The following is a 26908-nucleotide window of genomic DNA, read 5'->3' as shown; positions in this document are numbered from 1 at the left end:
TCCTTCATAAAGATTTATCGGTATGTACCAGGAGCATGGCTTAAATAGGGCTCAAAGACTTATAGAAGACTTTTCTTGTCCAGCACACTATATCTTTGATCCACTGCAATCAATATGGAGATACAGGAGCATCAAAATCAGATCCAGGGCAAGGATCCGCTGTTGGGAGTTAGGATGGGTGGCCGCCGGGGTGAGGATCCACAGTCGGAGTGTCGGGAACTCAAATGGGTGGGCGGCTGAGGCCAAAAATAGGGGGTCAACTTTTACACAGTATCAACAATTACATGAGTAAATCAGTATAGATTTATTTTAAATAATAGCTTTATGTGCATAAGTCATTACTATGATATTGTTTTTCAGGTTGTATATGTAGAGTCAGATGATAATGAACTTGGACTTTACATAACAACAATCATTAATGCTGGTTTAAATTGATCTGCACCAAAAGGACCATCATTAAAAGTGCATCAAATAACTTTATATGTAATTTGATGGTTATCTAAAATGGAAAACACATCAGATCAAGGGAATAGTGCAAATATCTCTGGAAATATGCAGTCAAATATATGGAGAGTTTTAAATGTCCCAAAGAGGAGTTGTTATCACTGTACATTCCTTGGGAAATGCATATTCAACTGTCTTAGGTGAAGTAGGTTATTTAACTTCAAGCCTATTACCTTAATTGATTTACCTAAATCCACTGCATGTGTATTCACTCTTTCGCATAATGATTTTGGATTTTGCTGGAAAATGAGCAGTGGAATAGTGTTGGCTCATGTCCATTTGATCTGGTGTAAATTGCAAATAGAATTTTGTGCTCTCCGGTCTCTATCAGGTCCCCTTGACTTCTGATGCTGCTCCGGACCTCTTGGTTGATTAACCAGGGAGCAGGAGGAACAACTCAACAAGTAGCATCTCAGAATTCACTGCCAGTCATGGAGATCAGACAAGAGATCATGCATGAGGACACAAAAAGCACCAAGGATATGAGTACAGGGCTGTAAATTTTAAGGAGATCACATATATAGTCTTCACAAGTTCCAGACAAATCCAGGTACAGAGCATTTGCTGCAATAATAATCTCAGACCTCACTGACACATATGATTAATGTGACAGAAAAATTCCCCCCATAAATCAAATTACTCCACAAGTAAATGTAGTACATTGAGCTGTGCCCCATTGTGATTGGGGTCAGAATTCATGGATGTTAGTTTGAATATTCCCTCTTGACTTTTGGCACCAATGAAAAAATGCTTTTGGAATCCAAACTCCTTGATTCACACCTATCTATGTAATGTCTTACCAAATTTGACAAAAAGCACGCCTGTAGTCGATACAGACTTTTGCCCATTTGTAGCTACACACTGGAAATAACCCGTGTCCGTGGTGTCAAGATTTCTTATTCGGAGACGGGAACCATAGTTAGTCAGTCGGTACGATATCCTCCGTGGTTCCTGGACAACTGGTGCATCGTTCTTCAACCATCGGATGGTGGGGGCTGGATTTCCAGACACTTTACAATACAGCTCTGCGGTTTGACCAAGTGAGGTCGTGATATTATTCATCGGCTCATCGAGGACAAGATAATAATCTGAAAAAGTGTTTCAGAAGATGCTTTAGTTGCAGGTAAATAAAACAATTCAATTATCACAGAGGAAATGTAAAATGCATTCAGTAAAGACGAAAAACAAGAACTTTAGTGATAGGTTAATCGATAATTCCATCACAGAGCATAATTCTGAGCCATCCAGGCAGCAAACATTTTTGCTTAGCTCTATGAGCTGTTTTGAATTAGCTGACCTTAACTAAATCAGTAGACAGTGTGACAACCTACTTCATTTAGTTGATTAGAGAAAGGAGTCAAAAGCATCAGTGAAGTCACTTGGCTCAGTGGTAGCTTTTTCACTTCTGACATGAGGTTATGGGTTCAAGCTCCTGAAGTGATATCCCATTGTGAGATGGTGCCTCGGGTGAGGTGGGAAACAGGAAGAAAACGGTAGTGAAACAATAACTCCTTTTCTAAAAAGACAAAAATCCTGATGGAAATGAACTCATGTAACCTTGAAAACCATGGAAAGTAATTCGCTGGAATTGAAAAATTTCTCTCCTGTCTTAACATGTTCTTGTTTACAATTTTCACTCTCAGAAAACTCAGCCTGAGTGAGTATGTTGTAAAATTAAACTCTCCAAGTCAAATCAGTTTAACTTTTTTTTACTTTTGTCATAAAACACTTTTTACTCCTAACAGCTATTGAACCATTTTTAAAATGCTGCAGCTTGTACAGAACTTCTCTTGGCAGCATTAACTACTAATTACTTTGTAAATTCCAAACACTTTGTAATGTACTTTCAAGATAAGGCGCACAGTTGGTAATTCGACACGGGAGCTATTGCATTCCAGATTCTACTGGTGTTATATGGTAATGAATCAACAGGGCTGTCTGAAAGGATAGCACCTGAAAGGGAAATGACAGGCTTATGAGAATAAATAATATTTCAAAACCCGCTACACATGAACCCCCACACCTCCACCCCACTAATGTAGACTGTCTGAGTTTTAAAAGCACTGATTATATATTACTGAAACAGTACTCTGCAAGCTATAGAACCACCCACCAGTTTCTTAAAAAAAATTATGTTTTTAATTATGTTCAAAGAATAGCTAAGAAATACAGCTGTTTCTAAGTCCAATTCATCGCTGTTGTTCATAATCTTACAAAAAACATGAACGAACCACGTCATAGACCATAGTAGGCTGTACAAAAAGGAGTGATGAGTCGAAGATTGAAATATTGGCTGAACGGTGTACCGACAACAACCTACAACTCAATGCCACCAAGACCAAGGAGCTGTTTGTGGACTTTAGGAAAGGAAAGTGATCATTGGTGGGGGCGGGGGTGGGGGGTGGAAATCAGAGGTTCAGAGGGTGAGCAAATTTAAATTCCTGGGAGTCACTGTTTCGGAGGATTGTTCCTTGACCCATCACATTAATGCCATCATGAAGAGAGTGCATCAATTCCTCTACTTTGGTCTGGTGTGTCATCCAAAACACTACAAACCTCTGCAGATGTGTACTAGAGCGGCTGCATTATGGCCAACACCTCTTAGTGGAAAGCCCTGCAAAAGGGGGCGGACAGTACATCTCAGGTCATTCTCCCAACCATCGAGAAAATCTACATGGAATGTTTCAGTCAGAGAGCAGCAGCAATCATCAAGGATGCACACCACCCAGGACATGCTCTGTTCTCGCTGCTGCCATCAAGAGGTATAGGTGCCACAAGACTCGCACCACCAGGTTCAGACTCCTGAACTACAGACTCATTCAGAGAACTCATTGGCAGACTCTTTGCTCGTTATTTATTACTGAATATTTATTTTCTGTATTTGCACAGTCATTTTGTTTACATTTTTCTTGAGTACTGTCTGCAGTTTACCAGAAATTAGAAGTTCTGCTGGGCCCAAAGGAAAAAGATTCACAGGGTTGTATGTAATGTCATGTATGTACTCTGACAATAAATCTGAAGCTTAATGTATTCAATAGGTGGTAATTTCTTGATCACCGACAAAAATCTGTGTGGCCACTGTGCCGGGTACTGGCTTTAGAAATGCCAGAGATGGCAATTTCACCACTGAAATCCATGTGGTGACAAACACACAAAATATCTGCAGTACCAAATTTCTGGCTAATATCTAACCTTCAGGTTAACAGAGTTTTGGATTTTTATCCAAGTGCTATTTGTGGCACTTCCCTTGCTCTGTTTCAAGAGTGCCATAGGATCTTCCATGTACAGATAAAAAGAAGACAAGGCATTGGTTTAACATCCCATCTGAAACATGTTGCCCTCAGCCATTCGACATTCATTCATCATTGCACTAACCATAGTTAGCATTACAACCTCAAGTTTTAAAAGTTTTATCTAAACTCCAAATCTCTTGACTCAGAGGTAGTTGACAATATCCCACATTCGAGGGTTGATGCAAAGAGTACAGATGCATGGACATAGACAATAGAACTCTATGTAAAGTGAATAGAGCATAGGGCTAAGAATGCAGCACTGTGGTGCTCCAGTACTGATGGAGATTGTGGATCATATAACATTGTCCGAAGATCAATACGTCTCAGTACAGGACATTTGGCCCTCAATGTTGAGCCGACCTACCAAAAAATAGTACTAAACCATTCCTACTTCATAACCCTCTATTTTTACTTCATCCATATGCCTGTCTAAGAGTCTTTTAAATGGTGCTAATGTTTTATCTGCCACCACCATCCCTGGCAAGGCATTCCAAGTACCCACAACTCTGTGTGTAAAATTCTGACCCCTGATGTCTCCCTTAAACTTTCCTCCCTTCACTTTATACATATGAGCACTGGTGTTTGCTATTCCTGCCCTGGGAAAAAGGTGCTGGCTGTCCACCCTGTCTATGTATCTTAGAATCTTGTAGACCTCTGTTAAGTCTCCTCTCATTCTTCTGTGCTCCAAAGGGAAAAGTCCTCAATCTGCTAACCTTGCCTCATAATTGGAAATCCAGGAAACATCCTGATCAATTGCCTCTTCATCTACTCCATAGCTTCCACATCCTTCCTATAATGAGGTGACCAGAACTGAATACTCTAAGTGTGGTCTCACGAGAGATTTGTAGAGTTGCAATATGACCTCTTGTCTCTTGAACTCAATCCCCCTATTAATGAAGCTCAACATCCTATCAACATGCATGGCATCCTTTAGAGATGTATGGATTTGGTCCCAAAGGTCCCGCTGTTCATCCACACTCTAAGTAACTTACCATTGATCCTGTACTCAGCCTTCTGGTTTGTCCTTCCAAAATGCATCACCTCACACTTGTCTGAATTGAACTCCATCTGCCACTTTTCCACCCAACTCTGCATCCTGTCTACATCTTTTTGTAACTTATAACAACCTTCAGCACCATCCACAACTCCTTCAACCTTCGTATTACCTGCAAACTTACTGACTCTTTCTTCCACTTCTTCATCTATGTCATTTATAAAATCACAAGTAACAGGGGTCACTGACCTCCAGGTAGAATACTTTCAGTCCATTACCACTCTCTGTTTTCTACAGCAAGCCAATTTTTAATCACACAGACAAGGTTCCATAGATCCCATGCCTCGTGACTTTCTGAATGCCTTACTAAAATCCATGTAGACCGCCTGTACCGCCCTACCTTCATTAATTTCTTTTTACCTCTTCAGAAAACTCAATTAGACTCATGAGGCATGACCTTCCCTTCACAAAGCCATACTGACTATGCTTGAGTAGACTGTACTTCTCCAAATGATAATAAATCCTATTCTTAAGAATCCTTTCCACTAGTTTGCACATCACTGGCGTAAGACTCACTGGTCTATAATTCCTTTTACTTTTTTACATTTGCCATTCTCTAATCCTCCAGCACATCCCGGTGACCAAAGAGAACTCAAAGATCATAGTCACTGCCCCAGCTATCTCTTTCCTCACTTGCCACAGCAACCTGGGGTATATTGCATCCGGCCCCAGAGACTTATCAATCTTAATACTTTTAAGAAGATCCTTTTCATTAATCTCAACATCATCCAGCACATAAGCCTGTTCTATTCTGACCTCACCCTTATCAAGGTAATTTTCTCTTTTGAATACTGAAGCACAGAATTCATTTATGACCTCCCCAACCTCTTCCGCCTCCAGGCACATGTTGCTTCCTTTATCCATTAGCGGCACCACCTTCATTCTCATCATCCTTCTGTTCACATATGCATAGAATGCCTTGGGATTCTCCTTAATCCTACTTGGCAAGACCTTCTCATTGCCCCCTTCAAGTTTTCCTAAGTCCTTTCTTATGCTCCTTCTTGGCTACCATTCACTTCTCATGAGCCCTTCCTGTTTCCTGCTTCCTGTATCTAACATATGCTTCCTTATTCCTCTTGACGAGCTGCCTCACCTGTTTTGCAGCCACGGTTCCCTTTTCTTGTCCCAGTGGGACAAACCTATCCTGAACCCAGCGCAAATGTTTCTTCAACTTCCTCCACATTATTTCTGTGCTTTCACCCTTCAACATCTATTTCCAATTTACTCTAGCTGGTTGCTGCTTCATCCATCATAATGATCCCCTTCCCAATTAACCACTTTCCCAGTTTGTCTGCCTTTATTCTTGTCGGCTGGAATCCACAGTGAACTGTTAGTTTGGATTTGGAATTAAGCTTGCCTCTAGAAGACAGAGGGTAGTGATAGAAGGGTTGCTGGAGATCTGTGACCTGTGGTGTACCACAGGGATTGTGACTCCTGTTGTTTGTAATACACATAAATGACTTGGATGAAAAATTAAGTGGGTAGGTTTGAAAGTTTCCACTTGATACAAAGATGAGTAGTGTTGTGGACAGTGTAGGGAAGTATAAAAGAATACAGTAGAATATAGATCAGTTACAGTAAAAGGCATAGAAATAGCAGATGGGATTTAATCTAAGGTGAGGCACTTTAGGATATCAAATGTAAGGGGAATGTAGACAGTTAAAAGCAGGTCTCTGAACAACAATGATGAACAGAAGGATCTGGAGGGTCCAAGTCCATAGCTTCTTGAAAGTGGCCATGCAAGTAGTTAGGGCAATAAAGAAGGCATATAGCCTGCCTGGCTTCATTGAGTGGGGCAATAAGAACAAGAGTAAGGAAGTCATGTTGCAGCTGTACAAAGCTTTGGTTAGGTCACAGTTGGAATACTGTGTGCAATTCTGATCAACCCATTACAGGAAGGATATGGAGGCTTTGGAAAGGGTACAGAAACGATTTACCACAATGCTGCCTGGATTGGAAGGTATAGCTATGGGGAAAGCTTAGACAAACTTGGGCTGTTTTCTCCGAGTGTCAAAGCCTGAGGAGAGACCTGATAGAAGTTTATAAAAGTTATTCAATGCCTAGATATTGTAGATATTCAGAATCTTTCTCTCAGGGTAAATATACTAAAATAAGTTATTCAATGCCTAGATATTGTAGACATTCAGAATCTTTCTCTCAGGGTAAATATACTAAAATAGGGTAAATCTGTTTAAGGTGTGGGGAGTTTAAAGGAAATGCGTAGGGCAAGTTTTTTTTACTTGACACAGAGAGTGGTTTGTGCCTGGAACAGGCTGCTCGAGTAGTGATGGAGGCAGATACGACAGAAGCACTTAATAAGGCTTACACAGACATTTGTAAATATGCAGGGAAGAGAGGGAAATGTATCATGTGCAATCAACAGAGTTTAGGTTTAATTTGGCATCATGTTTGATACAGACATCATGGACTAAAGTGAATGATCCTACATTGTACTGTTCTATATTCTGAGTCATCCATGCTACTATTGAGACAAAGCTGACAATATTATAAAGCGTGTCTTTCTGTCTCTTGATATTCTGTGATTATTCCCGATAGCCACAAACAATTCACCAAGAGATAAAGTGTCTCTGACCTGACCCACTGTCTCGGGTTCTCTTCCCACCGACTCAGCCTGACTATTTCCAGCATTTTTTTTGTGTTTTAGATTTCCAGCATCTGTAGTTTTTTAAAAAAAAATTCATCCACCAGATAATACTTGATCACAAAACACTTTGTCACCAGTACCATCTTAATCCAATGTAAGAAAACAAATTTGACAATAAAGTGAATTGAAATAATTAATAATTTTCAGTCCTTAAATGAATCATTGATCCTCACGTTGCAGACAGAGCAACTTTATAGTGAACAGCAGTAATTTTGATTAAAATCAATTAGAAATTCTACTCTCAATTCCCTCCCCTCCACCACCCTCTGCGACGTTCTGTTGAGAATTAACCCCAGAACAACCATTCTTTGTTTTATTCCTCAAAGAAATGTTTTACACTTTTCACGGCAACTTTATTCAGAACATTAGCTAATTCTCTGTCAGGTTTGTTTTGGCAGCCATGTGCTGCAATCTCCTCACTTTAGACTTATCTCAGACTCTGCAGGGACCCTGGGCTTTTACAAGTTTTTAATTAACAAAATACTTTCAACATTTCAGTTACCCTGGTTACTTGCTGGGTCTCCTTATTCACCAGTCATTTTTTTTCTCGTGGTGATATTGCATCAAAATGGGGCACCGTTCCCTCTACTAACTGGGTGTTTTTGCTGTGCAATTCGAATGGCTCAGAACCAATAAATATTTAGAGCATAAAGGGTGTTAAAGGGAAAGAAAAGAATGCATTTAGAATCTTCTATAATCTCAAGTTTTCCTGTGTGGGAAGAGCAACAGCCGAATTTATGCACAAAATAAGCCAACATACAATAGAGAGGGAATTCTCTCTCATATAAAAGAAACAAGAAGTATTCTGAAGAGGACATTGAGATCTTGGAGTTGGGACAGCAACTATTTTCTTCCATTCTACAGTTCAAAAGATCATTTATTGGAGAGTGGGTCCATGAGCACAACAGAAAATGTCTCATTGATTAGAGGAGGCCTACTTGGCCTCCCTGATCAAGTATTCCATGCATGAAGCTCTAAGCTGTATGAGCATTTTAACTCATGCAGCATATTTAGTCGAAGAGGAAGTCAAGCACATGCTTTAAGTTAACCACATAATCAGAGAACTATCAAGGCTGATACCAAGGATGTGTGCCAGCCAGTACGCAGCACAATATTAATCACTCCCATTCAGTATGACAGCAGTGATAGGAAGGTTAACTTGTGCCAGTCTATTAACATTGCCTTTGCTAATGTAAAAAAGTTGTGAAGTCTCAGGAGAGATGGCCAGCCAATCTTGAATGATGTAACTTTATATTAAATTGATTTATAACCATGGCTATTTATACTTCGCTAAGATGTTTGTTACCATAGGAATTTTTCAATCATGTTTGTATAGGTTTTTGTATAATCTGCAAACAAGTGTACAACTGTTCTGTTCTATGGGATGGAAAAGCTAGCTTGATAGTCCCAAGATGGAAATACAAATTCATCTTGTACCACATTTGTCTTGTTTCAATGTGCAAACAAGGATTAGTAGGTAGAAAATGTCTGCCTAACAGATGAGCAAGTAAGCAAGGGTGAATTACAGAGATGAAAAAAACTGCAGGTACAATCCTTCGAGAAAAACTGCAGGTACATTCCTTGGGCTGTGGCTAATAGAGGAACCTCAGCCAAATGAGATAGTTCAGTTAGGTCAAAGATGGGAATGAACACATTAGAATAAACTATTGTCCTTGTGCAATGATGGGAAAGAAGAAAATAGAAAGGGTGCAAATTGAATTAGGAAGATATGGATTACAGGAAGACTCCAGATTACAACAAAGTTCTATAATTCACCTGGCTGTGCTCCTACTGCCTTCATACAGTCAGAAACTAAAAAGAGAGGCTCCGAGATCAGGGCAGCTGGAAGGGGGTTGCAGGGGGCTGAACAGCAGTTACAGAACTTCCTCGAGTCAGCAGATTGGGCAGTGTTCAGCTGAGGATCTAAACAATTACACCAGGGCTGTCACAGACTTTATCAAAACAGCTATGGATGAGTGAGATCCAGCAAATGATTTAGGGTTTTCCTCAAGCAGAAGTCCTGGATGAACAATGAAATCCAGAACCTGCTGAGAGCCAGATCACAGGTACTTAAGTCCAGAGATCCAGATCAGTACAGAAGGAGCAGGTATCAACAATGAAAAGTTATCTCGGGAAAAGTGGTGAATCCAGATGAAAATGGAAACAACAAAGGATACCCACAGCTGTGCTGGGGCCTAAATGCCACAGCATGCTATAAAACCAAATCTGGTCCAGTAGCAGACAGCAAAGCTTCACTCCCAGAGGAACTCAATGCCTTCTACGCCCAATTTGAGCACAGTAACAAGGTAGAACCACCCTTCTGCATCTCTATGTCCCCTGATGATCATCTCCTGATTAAGGATAATGAGCAGACTGCCTTTAAGAGAGTGAATCCGAGGAAAACATCTGATCCAGACAGAGTACCCGGCTGAGTATTAAAAATCTGTGCTGACCAACTAACCAATGTATTCACTAGCAGGGCATGGTACCTACCTGTTTCAAACAGGCATCAATCATATTGATGTCAAAAAAGAGCACAGTAACCTGCCTTAATGACCATTGACCAGTAGCACTGACATCAACAGTGATGAAGTGTCTTGAAAGGCTGGTGTTGAAGCATATCAGCTTCTGTCTGAGTGGCAGTATAGGTCCATTCTAATTTGCCTATCATAGCAACAGGTCTATGGTGAATGTCATCTCATTGGCTCTACACAAAGCCCTGGAACATCTGGACACCAAATATGCATTCATTTATTGACATCAGTTTGGCATTTAACACCATCATCCCCTCAAACTAATCAGCAAACTCCAAGACCTGGCACTCAACACCCCACAATGTAACTGGATCTTGGATTTCCTCACCTCCAGACCACAGTCAGTGAGGATTGGTAAGAACATCTCCTCTAGTTGTTTGGAGGAGTTTGGCAGGGGGAGGGGAACCAGAATGCAAGTGGAGTGGAAGAGGGCAGAAGATCAAAAGCATGATGCAATATGTTCTGAGTTTGTGAGGAATGACAGGGAAGGGGATGAAACATAATTGGAGTCAATTAGAGGGTTTGAAATGTGTCTATTTCAATGCTTGCTAGGAGAATTAGAAATAAAGGAGATGAATTTAGAGCATGGATCAGTACATGTAATTATGATGTTGTGGCCATTACAGAGACTTGGCTGGTGGAAGGAGGGAAATGGCTGATGCAGGTACGGGGGTTTAGGCATTTTAAAAGGAATAGGGTGGGAGTAAGAGAGGTGTGGGGGAGTAGCAGAGAGGTGAGGGGCAGGAAGAGCATTATTGGTGAAGGATAGTATCACAGCTATAGAAAGGGAGGGCGCTGTGTGTGGAAGTCAGAAATAGGAAGGGAGCAATCATTGTACTGGGGATAGTCTATAGGCCCCCAAATAGAACTTGTGACACTGAAGAACAGACAAGCAGAAATTACAGGGTTGTTGTAAAGCAAGACTAACGTCCCTAATATTGATTGGCACTTCCTGAATAAAAGAGGGATAGATAGGGCTGAATTTGACAGGTGTATTCAAGAAGCATTCCTGACCCAGTATGTTGTCCGATGACAAGAGGAGAGGCCATACTGGATCTGGTACTGGGTAATGAAGATGGTCAGTTGGTGGACCTTCTAGTGCAGGAGCATTTCGATAGCATAGCTATGGAAAAGGATAAAAACAGACAAAATGAGAAGGTGTTTAATTGGGAAGGGGATAATTATAATAGGATGAAGCAGAAATAGTGAGAGCAAATTGGAAAAAAATGTTCAAGGGTGAAAGCACAGAAATAATGTGGAGAAAGTTTAGGGACCAATTGCGTGAGGTTCAGGATAGGTTTGTCCAACTTGGACAGGTAAAAGTGGGTAGGAAAAGGGTACATCGAGACAGCTAGTTAAGAGAAAGAAGGAAGCGTAAAACAGGAAGGGCACATGAGAATTATATGGTAGCCAGAGAGGAGCTTAAGAAAGGACTTGAGAGAGCTTGGAGGGGCCTTGGCATGGTGGATTAAGGAGAACCCCAAGGCGTTCTATGGGTATGTGAAGAACAGATGGATGATTGGAATGAAGGTGGGGCTGCTAAAGAATAAAGGAGGCAACATGTGTGCCTGGATGTGAAAGAAGTTGGGGAGGCCCAAAATGAACACTTTGCTTCAGTATTTACAAGAGAAAAGGACCTTGATCAGGGTGAGGTCAGAATAGAGCAGGCCTGTGTGCTGGATGATGTTGAGATTAAGAAAAAGGAAATGCTGGATCTTCTTAAAAACATTAAGATTGATAAGTCCCCAGGGCCAGATCCAATATACTTCAGGTTGCTGTGGGAAGTGTGGGAAGTGTGGGAAAAGAGAGCTGGGGCAGTAGCTATGTTCTTTAAGACTGCATTAGCCATATAGGAAGGGCCGGAAGATTGGAGAGTGGCAAATGTGATCCTCTTGTTTAATAAATGTAGTAGGGATTTTGCTGGGAATTATAGACTAGTGAGTCTTACATCAGTGGTGTGAAAACTAATGAAGAGGATTGTTAAGGATAGGATCTATGAGCATTTGGAGAAGTATAGCCTACTCAAGGATAGTCAGCATGGCTTTGTGAAGGCAAGGTTGTGCCTCATGAGCCTAATTGAGTTTTTTGAGGAGGTAGCAACTGAAATTGATGAGGGTAAGGCAGTAAATGTTGTTTATATGGATTTTAGTAAGGCATTTGACAAGGTCCCCTATGATAGATTCATTCAGAAAATCATGAGGAATGAGATCTATGGAACCTTGGCTGTATGGATTAAAAATTGGCTTGCTGTAGAAAGCAGAGAGTGGTAGTGGACTGAATGTATTCTGCCTGGAGGTCAGTGACTCGGGGAGTTCCACAGGTATCTGTTCTGAGATCCCCTGTTATTTGTGATTTTTATAAATGACGTAGATGAAGAAGCAGAAGGAAAGGTCAGTAAGTTTGTGGATGATTCAAAGATTGGAGAAGTTGTGGATTGTGCTAAAGGTTGTCGTAGGTTACAAAAAGATATAGATAGGTGGAAAAGTGACAGATGGATTTCAATCCGGATAGGTGTGAGGTAATGCATTTTGGAAGTTCAAACCAGAAGGCTGAGTACAGGATTAATGGTCAGATATTTAAGCATGTGGAGAAACAAAGAAACCTTGCAGTCTGAATCCATGCTTCTCCTAACGTTGCCTTGCAGGCTGATGGGATAGTTAAGAAGGCCTATGAGATGCTGGGCTTCATTAATAGGAGGAATAATTTCAAGAGTCGAGAGGTTATGTTGCAACTCTACAAATCTCTGGTGAGACCATACTGAGAGTATTGTGTTGAGTTCTGGTTACATCATTATAGGAAGGATGTGGAAGCTATGGAGAGGGTGCAGAGGAAATTTACCAGGATGTTGCCTGGATTGGAAAATAAATCTTATGAGGCAAGGTTAGCAGAGCTGGGACTTTTCTCTTTGGAGCACAGAAGAATGAGAGGAGAATTACTAGAGGTCTATAAAATTCTGAGAGGCATAGATAAGGTAGACAGCCAGCTCCTTTTTCCCAGGGTAGGAATAGCAAACACCAGATGATATCTCTACAAAGTGAAGGGAGGAAAGTTTAGGGTAGACATCAGGAGTAAGTTTTTTTTTACAGTGAGTTATGGGTGCCTGGAATGCCTTGCCAGGGATGGTGGTGGAGGTTGAAACGTTAGGAACATTTAAAAGACTCTTAGACAGGCACATGGATAAAAGAAAAATAGAGACTTATGAGGCAGGAAGGGTTTAGTATTTTTTTTAGTAGGAATATATAGGCTTGCACAACATCGAGGACCAATGGGCTTTTACTGTGCTGTTATGTTCTTTGTTATATGTTCTACAATCTCCATCAGTACTGAGCACCCCAAGGCAGCGTTCTTAGCCCCCTTCTCTATTCACTTTACACCTATGACTATGTGGCTCGGTACAACAATACAAATTTTTCAATGATTCAATGGTAGTAGGTTGTACAAAAAGAGATGATGAGTCAGCGTACAGGAGGGAGATTGAACCCTTGGTTGAAAGGTGCATCAACAACAACCTTGCACTCAATGTAACCAAAACCAAGGAGCTGATTGTTGACTTCAGGAAGGGAAAGCCAGAGGTATATGAACCACTGATCATTGGGGGATCAGCGGTGGAGAGGGAGGCAAATTTAAGTTCTTGGGAGTCACTGTCTCGGAGGACTGTTCCTCGACCCATCATACTAATGCCATTGCACATCAGCTCCTCTACTTCTTCGGGAGTTGCGAAGGTTTGGTGTGTCAGTCAAAGTGCTGCAAAATTTTGCAGATGTGTACTGGAGTGTGTGCTGACCAACTGCATTATGGCCTGACATGGGGCGCCAATACCTCTAAGTGGAAAGCCCTGCAAAATATAGTGGACACATCCCAGTACATCTCAGGTAATCCTCCCAACCATCGAGAAAATCGACAGTGAATTTTGCAGTCAGAGAGGATCTTTCCTGGAACCAACATACAAATAGCATCGTGAAGAAAGCGCATCAGTGCCTCTACATCCTCAGGAGTTTGCGGAGGTTGGGTATGACATAGGAAACACTGGCAAATTTCGACACATATGTGGTGGAAAATACGCTGACTGGCTGTATCACAGTCTGGTATGGGGTCTCCTGAGCAAAAAGCCCTCCAAAAAGTAGTGGGCACAGCCCAGAACATTAAAGGCAAAACTCTCTCCACCATCGAGAACATCTACAGGGAACACTGCCATTGGAGAGCAGCAGCAATCATCACACACTACCCAGCATATGGTCTGTCCTCGCTGCTACCAACAGGAAAGAGGCGTTGGTGCCATAAAACTCACACCACCAGGTTCAGGAACAGCTGCTACCCCTTCACCATCGGACTCCTCAACAATACTCAATCAGGGACTCATTTAAGGACTCTGACTTCTGGATTTTATTGACTTTTAAAATTCTCTCTGTATTGCACAGTCAATCTGTTTACATTTTTTATATGCTTACTTTTCTTTATTTATTTACATGTGTAGATTGTGTACAATTTTTTTTTTGCATTACCAATAAGTGGTAATCCTGCTTCTCCTGCAGGAAAAAAAAATCTCAGGTTTATATGTGATGGCGTGTATGTACTCTGACAATAAATAAACCTAAAATCTGTTCCTGAGAATTGTTTGTACATTGGAAATAAATCATAAGAATGTGTGGGAGAAGGTCACAGACACAGTTGCTATGGGAGAGTGAGCAGCCAGCACCTTAATTGACTCAGTGAGGGAGTGAACCTGTTCAGCACTCCTCAACACGATTCAGCCCCCAATCCCTCGATTACTGTCACTCAGGGTGGGGGAGGTGGGAGAAAAGCACCAAAAAAATCCCCTCTTCTACCCACTCTGTCTGTAAGGAGTTTGTACGTTCTCCCCATGTCTGAGTGGATTTTCCCCAGTGATTCCGGTTTCCTTCCCCGAAATGTACTGGGGCTGTAAGTTAATTGGGAGTGAATTGGGTGGCATGGACTTGAGGGCTGAAATAGCCTGTTACTGGGCTGTATGTTTAAATTTTTTTTAAATTAAGAAGACACCTGCAGCCCTGCAGCAGCCAGCAAATCCATCTCCGTCCATCCTGCTGGTTTCCATAAGCTGCGGGTTTGTAATCCAGAGAGGACCTGCATCAGATATGTATTTGACAGTGATTTTCAAACATTAAACACAAAAAAGTTAATGACTGGTAGTTTGCATGATGTTGTGGAAGAAGTATGAATGTAATTAGACATTCATTGGCTTTCCTCTGGGTAATTGAGCTTGATGTTTGTGTTGTTCCAATTACTCAATGTGCACTTATGTGATGCAGACAGTTCACTGTAAAGAATTACATTGCCAAAAAAAAACCTTCAAATGTATAAAATATTTGTGCACCACCCTCTTTAAATCTGGGAAAACTTAAGAACAGCATTAACTAATCTGTGGTCAAGATGTTTAATACATATCTGATGGGTACAGAATAGATCATTGTAATACTCAGAATTTACCTCTCAATAAGGAGATTTAAGAAAATTATTGTCAAATTATTTTACTTGGGATCAACGTCCCACATGCTTCCACTTTTGAAACTCAGCTAAGAACTCCTAATGGCAATTTAACTTCTAATTCTCCAGAATCCCATGCATCAATTACTAAAATAAATGTTACATGGCGATTGCAATAGGATCACCACAGAATCTTCAGCTTGCTGTGAACAGGACCATGAGGAATCTGCAGGCATATAACTATTAGTATTGTAAAATGTTGCATGTTGTACACAATTCCTAACTATCACAACATACATTACACTACAAAGAAAGGTTTAAATCAACATGCAGGGAGTGGTCCCTGCAGAAGGGAATACGTATTTGGTAATGGGACCATGCAGTAGGTGGCAGAAATGATGGAGTATGTAAGTAAAACAGAATGGATGGGAATTTCCATTTAGGTTTCTTAGTTGCCCTTTATAAATGCTGAAGGTACAATATAAACAGAAGATTCTGGCAAATTAAAATACTTTTTGTCATTCCCCTAGTAAAAAAAATATCACCATTGAAATTTGAGTAAAATTATTTTATTTTGTAGTAATTATTGTAAAAATAGTCACTTCCTATCTGGAGAAATCACTCACAGGCCTCCTTCTAAATCCTTTGAATCCATCTTTTACATCCATAGCCCTGAAATAAAACAACCAGCACCAATGCAAGAATAACATGGAGGTAGATACGCAGGTAACTAAATTATTTAATTCCTCTCCGGTTTCATGCATCCTCTTCCAAAGTTAAAGTCACATAAATATGTTTCCATGGCTAGTGACTAACTTCCAAGTGAACTACTAACAGGTAATTCTTCTATGAACATGTTGAAGCCAAATTCAATCTTGTTCATTCTCGTGTTTGCCTCTCAGATAATTTTAGCAGAGATTCACTGGATGCTAGTCCATGGTAAGAGCCCTAGCAAGTTGAACCCTCCCTATGACTGCAGCTTAGACAGGAACTGAAGCATCTTTCCCTGCCTAAAACCAGTTTGCTCACCATAGATCACTGCCTGGACCTGGCAATATCTTGCTTTATACATTCAAAATTACATGAACTGCTGCATTTATTCACTGAGCTTTTAATACAACTTGCCAATCATTACCTTGAGTTCAGCTAGAAGTAGCTTTAAGCATACAAACTGACATTAACAGACAATGGCTATGAAAGAGGCAGAAAATCTCTCAATGCTTCCCTCTTCCAGTTTGCCAAATTGTATTGGGCTATCGCCTTGCAATTATCTGCAGCAAATATGCCTTTCAACAGAACATACCACAAGATTCTCCTTCACAACTGCAATGTCACCAGTAAAATTCCTAGAGCACACATAGCAATTGCAGAATTACTCTGAATGTACAACATGGTTACTCATCCCAACTTAGCCTGTTTATTCGCCAAATAGTTCTTCTCTAATATTTTTCATCTAACCTAGGGGTCTCCAAAGTGGTCGATATCAACCCTTGTGGATCGATAAGACTATCCAAGGAATCGAAAAATGTCATGGGATTGAAGGATGTTGATAAACACTGGAGGGTTGATTGGACTTCTGGGGTCGTAAGAATTATAGGACCTGAGTTCCTTGCTCCTACCAGGAGCCCGAGGTCCCCGCTCCTCTATGGAACCCAATGTCCCTGCTCCCGTCGGGAACCCGACGGGAGCCTAAGGCGACTTCTTCGATGTGGACGGCATGCACCCGATGTTGAGGATGGAATCGCCATTGCGATGCTGAAGACTTGGACCCCGCTCCGTTTGGCATCTTCCCGACCAGAAGCAAAGGTTTTTTTTTACTGTTATTGTAATCGCTTGCTTAATTTAAAGATTTGTTACTTGGCGATTGGGGTGTTGTAACAAAGTTTGGGTTATTGCTGGGAGGCTCGGACACCATGCACATAGTATGCAGTTTCCCTCACTAATGCATATGGAATCTGCACATCTATTTATTGAATAATCTATTTATATATTTATTTGGTCTGTTTATTTATTTTTGTACCTGCTTGGTTGTCTATGAGGAATCAAGGATTCCATGAAGGGGTTGATGGTCTAAAAAAGTTTGGGAATCCTTGATCTAATCTAATAAGCATAATTTTAATTTCTTCTTCATGTGCATCAAGACTTCCCTTAAATAAATTCATGCTCTTTGCCTTAATCATTCCTTGAGATTGCAAATTCTGTTTTAACCACCCAAATGACTCTCACGAATTCTCCTTAAGATTTATTAATGTCTGATATTCATGGTGTCTAATTTTGGACTTTACCACAAGAAGAAACATATGTGTGTTAACTAACTCAAACTCTTTCATAATCTTAGAAAACACAATATGCTTAGTCTTCAGCCTCCACAAGTCTCAGTCCATTCAAACATTCAATTAGAATAGCCACAAAAACAGCCAGAAAAATAATTGTTGTTTGCAACATTGGGGTTTGGTGACTTTTGTGAGGGACACCACAATCAATAAACTGGGAAACACTTCAATCAAGAGATGGAAACTCGAGTATGCCTTTCTGTTTTTCTTAATGAAAGGAAAAAAAAGATAAATGAGAGTCCCAGAAGACAGAACATCGTGAGATGTGCAGTTCTTTCACAGAAAGTTATGTTTTAAAATTTGGTTTGTTTCATTTGAAACCGTGCAATTTAACAAGGGTGACAGCTATAGAATCCACTAACTAGTGTGGGACGACAGCATCAAAGCTCAAGGATTTCAAGAAATCACCGAAACACACATCATGTTTAAATTTCAATATCATTTTGGTGTCCCAATGTCTCAAGTTGGGCCCCATTAAAACAAATTCTCAGCAAAATCACTTACAGATGTATAACATCCCAGAAGAACATTTCATTTTTCTTGTCTTGAAACTCTTTCAATTTTAATTTCAGAATACTAGCAGAGATAATACTGTTGAAATTAGGGTGGATTTGGGGGGGTGGGGGAAGGTGCACTGTTTTATCATGCACTCGAACTTTGTTATAATAAAGAATTGCTTACCTGAATCACTAGAACCATTCCACGCTGGGGTGGATGACTGCAGCCGAGTTTCATCTGCTAAATCCATTCCTGCAGAAATCCAAAAGGGAACACTTATTAATGTCTACAATATTAACTCAGAATATGAGTGGATCATGCTTCATGTAAAACATTTCTTGCTCATCTAATAAATGCATTAGGTTTATTTTTCACGATTGATGTTTGTTTTGTGAATGTGTATGCCATAAAACATACTATTCTTTGCAGTCACTGTCAGGATCATGTATTCCCATTTTCCTTCCATAGATCTTCACAAAATGCCTTGGCCCAGGTTCAGAGGTCCATCAACGCAAATTCACATTTCCATAGCACCCTGGCTTTACAGAGTGAGATTTTCAATTACTGCCAAATTAGCTTCATCACTCACTGGTCCTGGAAAGTACTTAAATGCATGAACAATTTTGGCTGCAGAGAGTGTATATCAGTTCCCAATTCAAAAAAAAATGTTTAAAAATAGAAATACATTTCTTGCAAATTGTCATTATCTCATAAGGGTTATTCGTAACTATGGGCCGGAGGTGAAAAGCAAAGAACTACAAATTTCACAGTACCAGTGGTCCTTCTGTCTTTGCACTGTCAGGAATCCACGCTGTGGGATCACTGAGAGTGAAACTAGACAGTAGTGTAGGGACTGGAAGGTTTAATTACGGAGCTGAACTCTAGATGATTTAGCATTTTAGTAAAGATTGGTGGGCTGCAAATCTCCAAGATACCTGTCTGGACAACCTCTGTACCTATAAAAACAACTAGGCTTCCTATATTCTGGTCAATCTACAAGTTTTGATAGTATCTATTGGTAAGCCTTTGGAATATATCCCCTCATATTATTTACAGTTATCTGGGTTTTAATTCTATGTTAGTAAAGGGCCTCATTGAATGAGGCAGTGGTGAATGCATCTTCACAAGGAAACAAAAAGCCAGGAATAACAACCATAAAGGCCTTAAGTGGCTCAACAGCAGTTTTTAGATTATTTTATTTCCATTGGATCATGGAATAAGAATGCCATTTTATTTGTCAATGCTTCTGTTAAGCATCTGGAGATTTGCTCGATAAAAAGACAGTAAGATACAGTATAATTGCAAATTACATTGTTATTTGCCACTGAAGCAACTGCCACCAAATGAATTTCCTGGTCCCTCTTCTTGCTTCATCATCAGGGCCAGGGCAAATTCAAGAGTTAAATGAAGCCCATGATCTCAGCTGGTCCATCTATATGATAAGCAGTGTTTTTTTTAAAGAACAAGAGATTGGAGGAGAGGGGCTTGAAGGCCTATGTAACCATGCTGGTCTCACAAAATACTTGGCTGCTGCTTGCAGCACAGACATGAAGGTAAAACATTGTTCTCACATCAGTCACTAAGTACCTAGGAGAAACTAATTCAGTGGCATAGCACTTTGAAAAGGGGCAAAGTGGTAGCATTTCCAGCTGAACTCAAATCTATGTGAAGGTTAATAAAGTCCACGGAGACACTACTTATTGCCAGCATCTAGTTGCTGATATGTGTGGAAGCTATAAATGGCATTTCACTGGATGAATAGAAGATAGAAAATTAAATATGCATAAAATATATGACAGCAAAGGATTTAATGAGCAATTTGGTAATATCTTATTCCAAGTTTTGCATCCTCACCTCAGAGATGGAGTAGGTCGACCAAGATGATATGATTTCTATTAGTTGGAGATCATGTTCCTATCAAAGGCAAATTTCAATTCACAACCCATTTCTAAGGTCATTCTCATTGATATCAATGAGCTACAGTGATCAGGAAAGGCAGAAATGCTTTGTAAAACAGAAAGGATGTTTCAGTTCACCATCTAGCAAAACTAACAAGCAGCATGGAGAAAAATTCTGTGTTACGTTTACAAATTGCTCTGGGATTTGCAGCTTATTAGATTGGCTGCATGAGTTTGCACTTAAACTGGAACACAGAGAAACAGTGTAACATGGTAAGTAGCCAATTTATTCTCAAATCAGATCAACTTCCACACAGTGGCTCACCTAGATCATCCTGATGAGATTACTCTGCTATTACTGTCTACTGAAGTGTGAGAATGATTTATAATGGATTTTTATAAAATTACATTCTTCAGAAATTATTATTGTTCAATTAGTCAGAAAACAGTTGCTGGTAGAGAATACATCACTCAGATTAGCCCCAACATCCAACATGGCTTTCTTGTTAGAAGACACCAGGATGGATTTTCATCCCAGACATAAATCGCATGGATTATAGAAAGGATCAGACATTATTGAAAACAACTAAAAAGTACAGATGCTGAATGTTTGACACCAAAGCATAACATGTTGGAACTAGTCCGCAGGTCTGGCAGCATCGGTGGTTAGAGGAAAGGGAGTTAACCTCTCTGGTTGGAATCCCTTTGTCAGAATTGGCAAAGTGAGGAACCAAGTTGTATTATGCTGGAGGGAGGATAAGAGAGAAATGGTTCAGTCAATGGGAATTTGTATTATTCACCCAACATGTACTGTGACAATGGGACATACATGTTAACTTCATTTCTCAAAGATGCTGGCTGCACCTGTCCAGCATTTTCTCTTCTTTTTTTAATAATCAGCATTTGTTCGATACATTGTTCTTGCATGAGCTTCCACACATGCTGGAGCCCCCAAAGACACTAATTACTAACTTGCAGAAGCTTCTGTAACACAACGTCGATATTCTGCAATCACCTATTGGCTGTGAGATCATTTCAATGGATGCTGGAGATAGGGGCTCACTGAAAAATTTGTAGCAGTGGTGATAGCATACTTCAGGGATGCGCAGCTACCTCGACAGGTGGGGAGACTGAATGGATGTGGAGTTCCAACAGTCACAGATCAGGAAGGGTGTCGCTGACAGCAATGTCATGTTAGTACACCACATTGGCATCTCTGATGGCAGTGTCTGAACTTGAGCATTTCCAATGATGGCCAGTTGGGCTAGGGATCCCTGACAAACATAGGAGATTGTGGTCTACAGTTCCTTTTAGCACTCCGCCATTGACAATCAGCATCTCTCAAGTCCTCGACTGAGAAACCTTGTTTCTACACTGCAGTCAATAGAAAAACATCTGTGAAACCCTTGAAAGTTAGCAATTTGTCAATCTATTTTATTTTTAGGAGGCGTGTAAGGATTCATCATCCAAGTCAGATAAGCCAAGAATACAGAAGAAAAATTCTTGTTTCCACCAGCCTGCCCATCATTTATTTGGTCTGTAGGAGCAAAGATGAGACGTAGATAGGATTGATATAACTGTCAGCAAAAGAAAATTGTAGACTGAATGATCTAAGGCTGATCATCACACACATCACATGAATAGAGCAAGGCTCTTGTGACTGGGGACAGTACAGGGAGTATGAGTACAGTATGTGATACTGTACATGCATACGATTGGGTCCTGCAGTCTGCCTTCAGATTTGTTTCATGGCGAAAGTGATGAAAATATCTGATAGTGTAAACAAAGCACCAGCCATCAGCTTCACGTTGGGGCACACAGCAAATAATCGGATTCCATTTGGAAAGAATATGTGGAAAAATTCATAGTTGCAATGATTTTGATTGAAATAGGCAACAAGGCCTTGATGCAAAAAATGAGAAAACTTGACAGAGCTTAAGCCTCCAGCTGCACACTCCTCTGAGATTCCAATTTGATCTCCTCGATGCATTTTGTTTACTCATCTCTTGTTTCCCCTCCTCTAGAGTGGAATACCTACAAGGAACAAGCATGATACGAAGCTCTTGAAAAGTTGAGAAACACTTACTACAACTGCAAACACTTAGAAATTGCTTAATTAGTGAAAGGTAAACACTGAGGTTTTGCCTGGAGACAGTTGATGAAGCCTTTCAATATAATTGTAAATGACTACTTCATGATTTGTTGCAATGGTTGAGGTTGAGAGAAGGAAACAGGGGGAGCAATGTGGGCAGCGACAAAAATAGTGGTAGAGTCATAACTCTGTCATTTGAGCTGATTTGCATTTACTAATGATGGCCCCATGGGTTAAAGGAGAATATCCTGGCTGCCAAAATTGAGACCAGCTCAAAACTCAGTCTCAGAGGAAACTAAGTGGCAAATTTGTGCTTTAATTTAATGTGTGATTTTGATCTTGCTGTTCCTTCTTAAAGATATATGATCGGTAGAGAAGAAAAATGTCAGTTATTATATCTACATGTAGTATTATGTGCTCCCAGTTCATTTTCATTTGAGTAGGACTGTCTCTTTAAGAGAACAAATCAAGCTGCAAGTTTTGGAGATTGACTGTGGGTTGACACGCTGAGGACAGAGTGTACTCAAATTCATTACTTCTGAAGAGAGAGGAAATGTGCCAGGAACACAGGTGTAGAGAACATGTGACCAATATATTAAAGAAAGAGTATAATGTTTCATCAGGGGGCATTTTAAGGAAGCAGCACTTGGAGAAGCATCTTTGAAGGGATACTGTGCTGAGGAGGCCTCGTGGTAATAGGCAATTTGCCTGATTTCTCTCTTAAGAAGAATGTGTATACCCACCGTGGCCAAAGGAAAGATCACTTTTGAAGGGGGATTAGTGTACCACACCGTGACCAAAAGGGAAGGTCTCTTTGAATAGCTGACCCACCAAAGGGTTCTGGAAGCAGAGAAATACTGCATTTGGATCGTGACCATTGCGAGGACCATTTCAGCTGACCCACGAAAGGGTTCTGGAAGCTTTGTGAAAATCACTCGCTTCGTGTCCCCATGCAAAGAAAAGGGGAGTTTTGATTGCCACTCGTCTGAAAAGGATATTTCTTTGGAAGCCACTCAACAAGGATTTTGTGAGTTTACAACAATCTGTCACCCCAGTCTCTCCCACCTACTCCGTGATTATTTTTTTGATCAATTTAAAGCCTGTATGTCAACACTGGATTTTCTGAGACTGAACTCAATTGTTTTAGAATTGAGCCTAAGCTGTAATGGCTTGGGGTATTTCTACACACACACCCACACACATAAGTATATTTGTGCATAGTTGAGGGTTAAGTTACATAAGTTAGATAAGGTGTTATATTACTGGTAATTAATAATAAAAATATTATTTTAAATATAATAGTGTCTTGGCTAATTTTCTATTGCTGCTGTCTGACTATATTACATAATTTGTTTTTTTTTGTTATCACTGGACAAAGTGAAAGCATCATCCGAAACTTTTGTTATTTTTCAGAAGAAAATTAATCTTGATATAATTTTCAGATATAATATTTTTCATTCTTTTTGTTTGCCTTGTGTTTGAGATTGTGTGATTTGGAATGAGGATCACAGAGGCTTGGATGGTTTAGTCCTTTTCTCTGCCACCAACCCCAGCCCCACTATACACCAGATATAGTTCCACATCGGCTGCCAAGTGTACCAGTATCTCAACCAATCGTGACACCAGACAAATTGTCTAAACCCTAAACCTAATGAGAACTCCCCTATCCTTCCCTCACTTTCACATGCACACTTTGCACAAGGGTCACTGGATGAGGATGAAAGAATCCCAGCTGATCTTCCCCTAAGATTCTGAGACCAAACTGAGTAAGTATGTTGTCATTTCATCTGTGTTAAGTGAATTTGATGCATCTTAGGTGCCAAAGTAAGGATCCTGCTGATGGATTTGAACAGTGAGACACCACTTCTGAGAGGTGATTGTGCTAACTTATATAGGACAGTTTTTGATGCTTTAATTAAGTCAAGTTTATTGTCATTTGATTGTACAAGTGCAACCTCATGCCGTTCTCCAGTCCTCAGTGCAAAAACACACAGACATACAACCTAACATAACACACATTGAGACAAATAATACATATGCAAGACAAGTATTATATCTATAAAAATAAATATTGTTTTGTACAAATGAGAGCCTTGGATGGTTAGTGTGAGCAGTTCCTTTGGTCAAGATGAATTATAGATGAATCAAGGTAGGTTGACAGCTATGTTCCTCACCTCTCATTCAAACTTTCCACATGGATAGTTGTTCATGTCAAGCAATAAAAAAAAGAAATAAGTGGCACAGAGGTTCATGTGAATCTAAAGGGCAAACTAAGAGGCAGGGAGGCTCACTAGTGCTACTCAAGAGGGCATGGGGGTGAGAACCTGTGCAGCATAGAGGAGTTGAGAGATGGTAGATATTATGGCAAGTAAGTATGAAAGGAAGAACAGGTTAGTGAAACAGTGAGACAGATGGGATATTGTGCTTACTTTAATGTAAGGAGTCTTATGAATAAAGCTGATGAACACAGAGCTTGGATCAGTACATGGAATTACAGACTAGGCTGCGAGGGACAGGAATGACAACTCAATGTTTCTGGGTTTCTAGATAATTTAGAGAGGGAGGCTAATGGGTTGGAGGGGTTGAATTATGAATTGGGGAGAGGGTCACAGCAGTACTCTGAGAGGATGTACTGGAGCAGTATGGGTACAGATCAAAAAATGAGAAAGGTATAATCATTCAACTACAATTTAATATTGAAGCAACCACAAGCTTGAATTGGGCATTTCCATGAGTCTTCACTCTGCCTACCGAAAATATGTTCAAGTTTAAAGGCGGACAGACAGGAGTTCCACCAATGTTTCACTCTTCCCTGCTGTATTATTGCCTTCAATTGGATGAAAATCTAGGCAGCTGCCTTCCAGAGGGCATTCTCTGAATGGAAGGGGAAAGGGATGGGGAGTTGGAGGAAAGGAGCCAGATGGACAGGGAATTAGAGAGAGACAGGAGAGGAAAGGGGCCAAATGAAAACTGGAGTTCAATATTAATGCCTTTTGCTTGGAGACCGAATATTAGCTGTTGTTCCTCCAATTTTCAGGTGGCAAATATTCTAATCTTCAGTCAGACAATCGACTCCAACATCTTTCTAACCATGGACATCAGGCTAATCAGTCTATAATTTCCTCTCTGGTCCCCCCTCCTTTCTTGAATTGTGGGGTGACATTTGCGATTTTCATACCCTCCAGGACCATGTCAGGATCTATTGATTCCAGAAAGATTATTACCAATACCTCCACACTCTTTACAGTTAATTCTTTCAGAACCTGAAGGTAAAATCCATCTAGTCCGGGAGACTGATCTAACCTTGGACAATTCAACTTTCTGAGAACCTTCCTTGAAATAGTAACTGTGTTCACTTCCCTTCTCTGTAACCCTTGGCTATCCAGCATATTGCTAATGCCTTCCACAGTGAAGATTGATGAAAAATACAAATTGAACTCCTCTGATATCCCCTTGCCTCCCAATATTATTTCTCCATCAGCATTTTTCTAGTGGTCCAATATCTGCTCTCACTTCTCTTTTTCTCCTTATAATATTTGAAGAAGCATTTTGTATTCTCTTAGATATTGTTTACTAGCCTACTTTCATACTCATCTTTTCCCTTCTTGTGAATGATTTAGTTGCCTTCTGAAAGTTTTTAAAAACTTCCCAATCCTCTATCTTCCCATTAATTTTTGCTTCAGTGTATACCCTCTTTTTTTAATGTTGATTTTGACTTCCCTTGTCAGCTACAGTTGTGATATTTTTCCTTCCTCATTTGTTTCAGAAACTCCATTCATTGCTGCTCTACCATCTTTCCTACTAGTGCCTTCTTCCAATCTACTTTGGCCAGTTCCTTTCTCATGCCACTGCAATTCCCTTGACTCCACTGAAATTCCGGCACTTCTGACTTTAGTTTCTCCTTGTTCAATCTCAAATTGAACTCAGTCATATTGTGATCACTGCCCCATAATGGTTCCTTTACTCAAAGCTCTCTAATCATCTCTGGTGCATGACACAGCTCCAAATCCTGTATAGCTGATCCCCAAGTGGGCTCATCAACAAGATGTTCCAACAAAAGCAATCTCATAAGCATTCTACAAATTTTCTCTCTTGAGATCCAGACCCAACCTGGTTTTCCCAATCTACTTGCATGTTAAAATCCCCCATGACTACCATAACATTGCCCTTCTGACATACCTTTTCAATTTGCTGTGGTAATTTGTTGTTCACATCCCAGCTATTGTTTGGTGGTCTGTATATAACTGTCAACAGTTTTCTTTTACCCTCGCCATTTCTTAACTTAACCCACAATGATTCTTTATCTTCTGATCCTGTCACCTCTTTCTAATGATTTAATGTTATTCCTTACCAACAAAACCACACCACCACCTCTGCTTACCATCTTATCCTTTCAATACACTGTATGTTGTTGCACATTCAGTTCCCAATGGCATCCATTCTTTAGCCACAACTCCTGCCAATCTGTAGCTGTTCATCAACCTTCTACAAGGTCGTCCACTTTATTTCCTAATGCTGCATTCATTTAAAACTTTTAGCCCTGTATTTGTTACTTTTTTGAATATATCCCTGTT

The 26908-nt window shown here is 40.3% G+C and overlaps 1 protein-coding gene across 4 annotated transcripts in view; it reads right to left on the bottom strand.

The window, feature by feature from the left end:
• Positions 1-26908, bottom strand: part of ror1 (receptor tyrosine kinase-like orphan receptor 1) — a 327496-nt gene that overhangs the window by 70318 nt on the left and 230270 nt on the right. For 3 of the 4 annotated variants that reach the window (XM_069938329.1, XM_069938331.1, XM_069938330.1), the window contains 2 exons: positions 18528-18596; positions 1305-1592 (listed from right to left, as the gene is read on the bottom strand). In XM_069938329.1, coding sequence (XP_069794430.1) covers positions 1305-1592; positions 18528-18596 — 357 coding nt within the window. Of the gene's footprint in view, positions 1-1304; positions 1593-1835; positions 1915-18527; positions 18597-26908 lie in introns of those variants that run through there. The other variant, XM_069938332.1, reaches the window with a different exon arrangement.

The sequence above is a fragment of the Narcine bancroftii genome, chromosome 5 (assembly GCF_036971445.1).
Source record: "Narcine bancroftii isolate sNarBan1 chromosome 5, sNarBan1.hap1, whole genome shotgun sequence".
Taxonomy (NCBI): Eukaryota; Metazoa; Chordata; class Chondrichthyes; order Torpediniformes; family Narcinidae; genus Narcine; species Narcine bancroftii.
The sequence above is the reverse complement of the archived record's forward strand: the minus strand, read 5'-3'. Positions and strand labels throughout refer to the sequence as shown.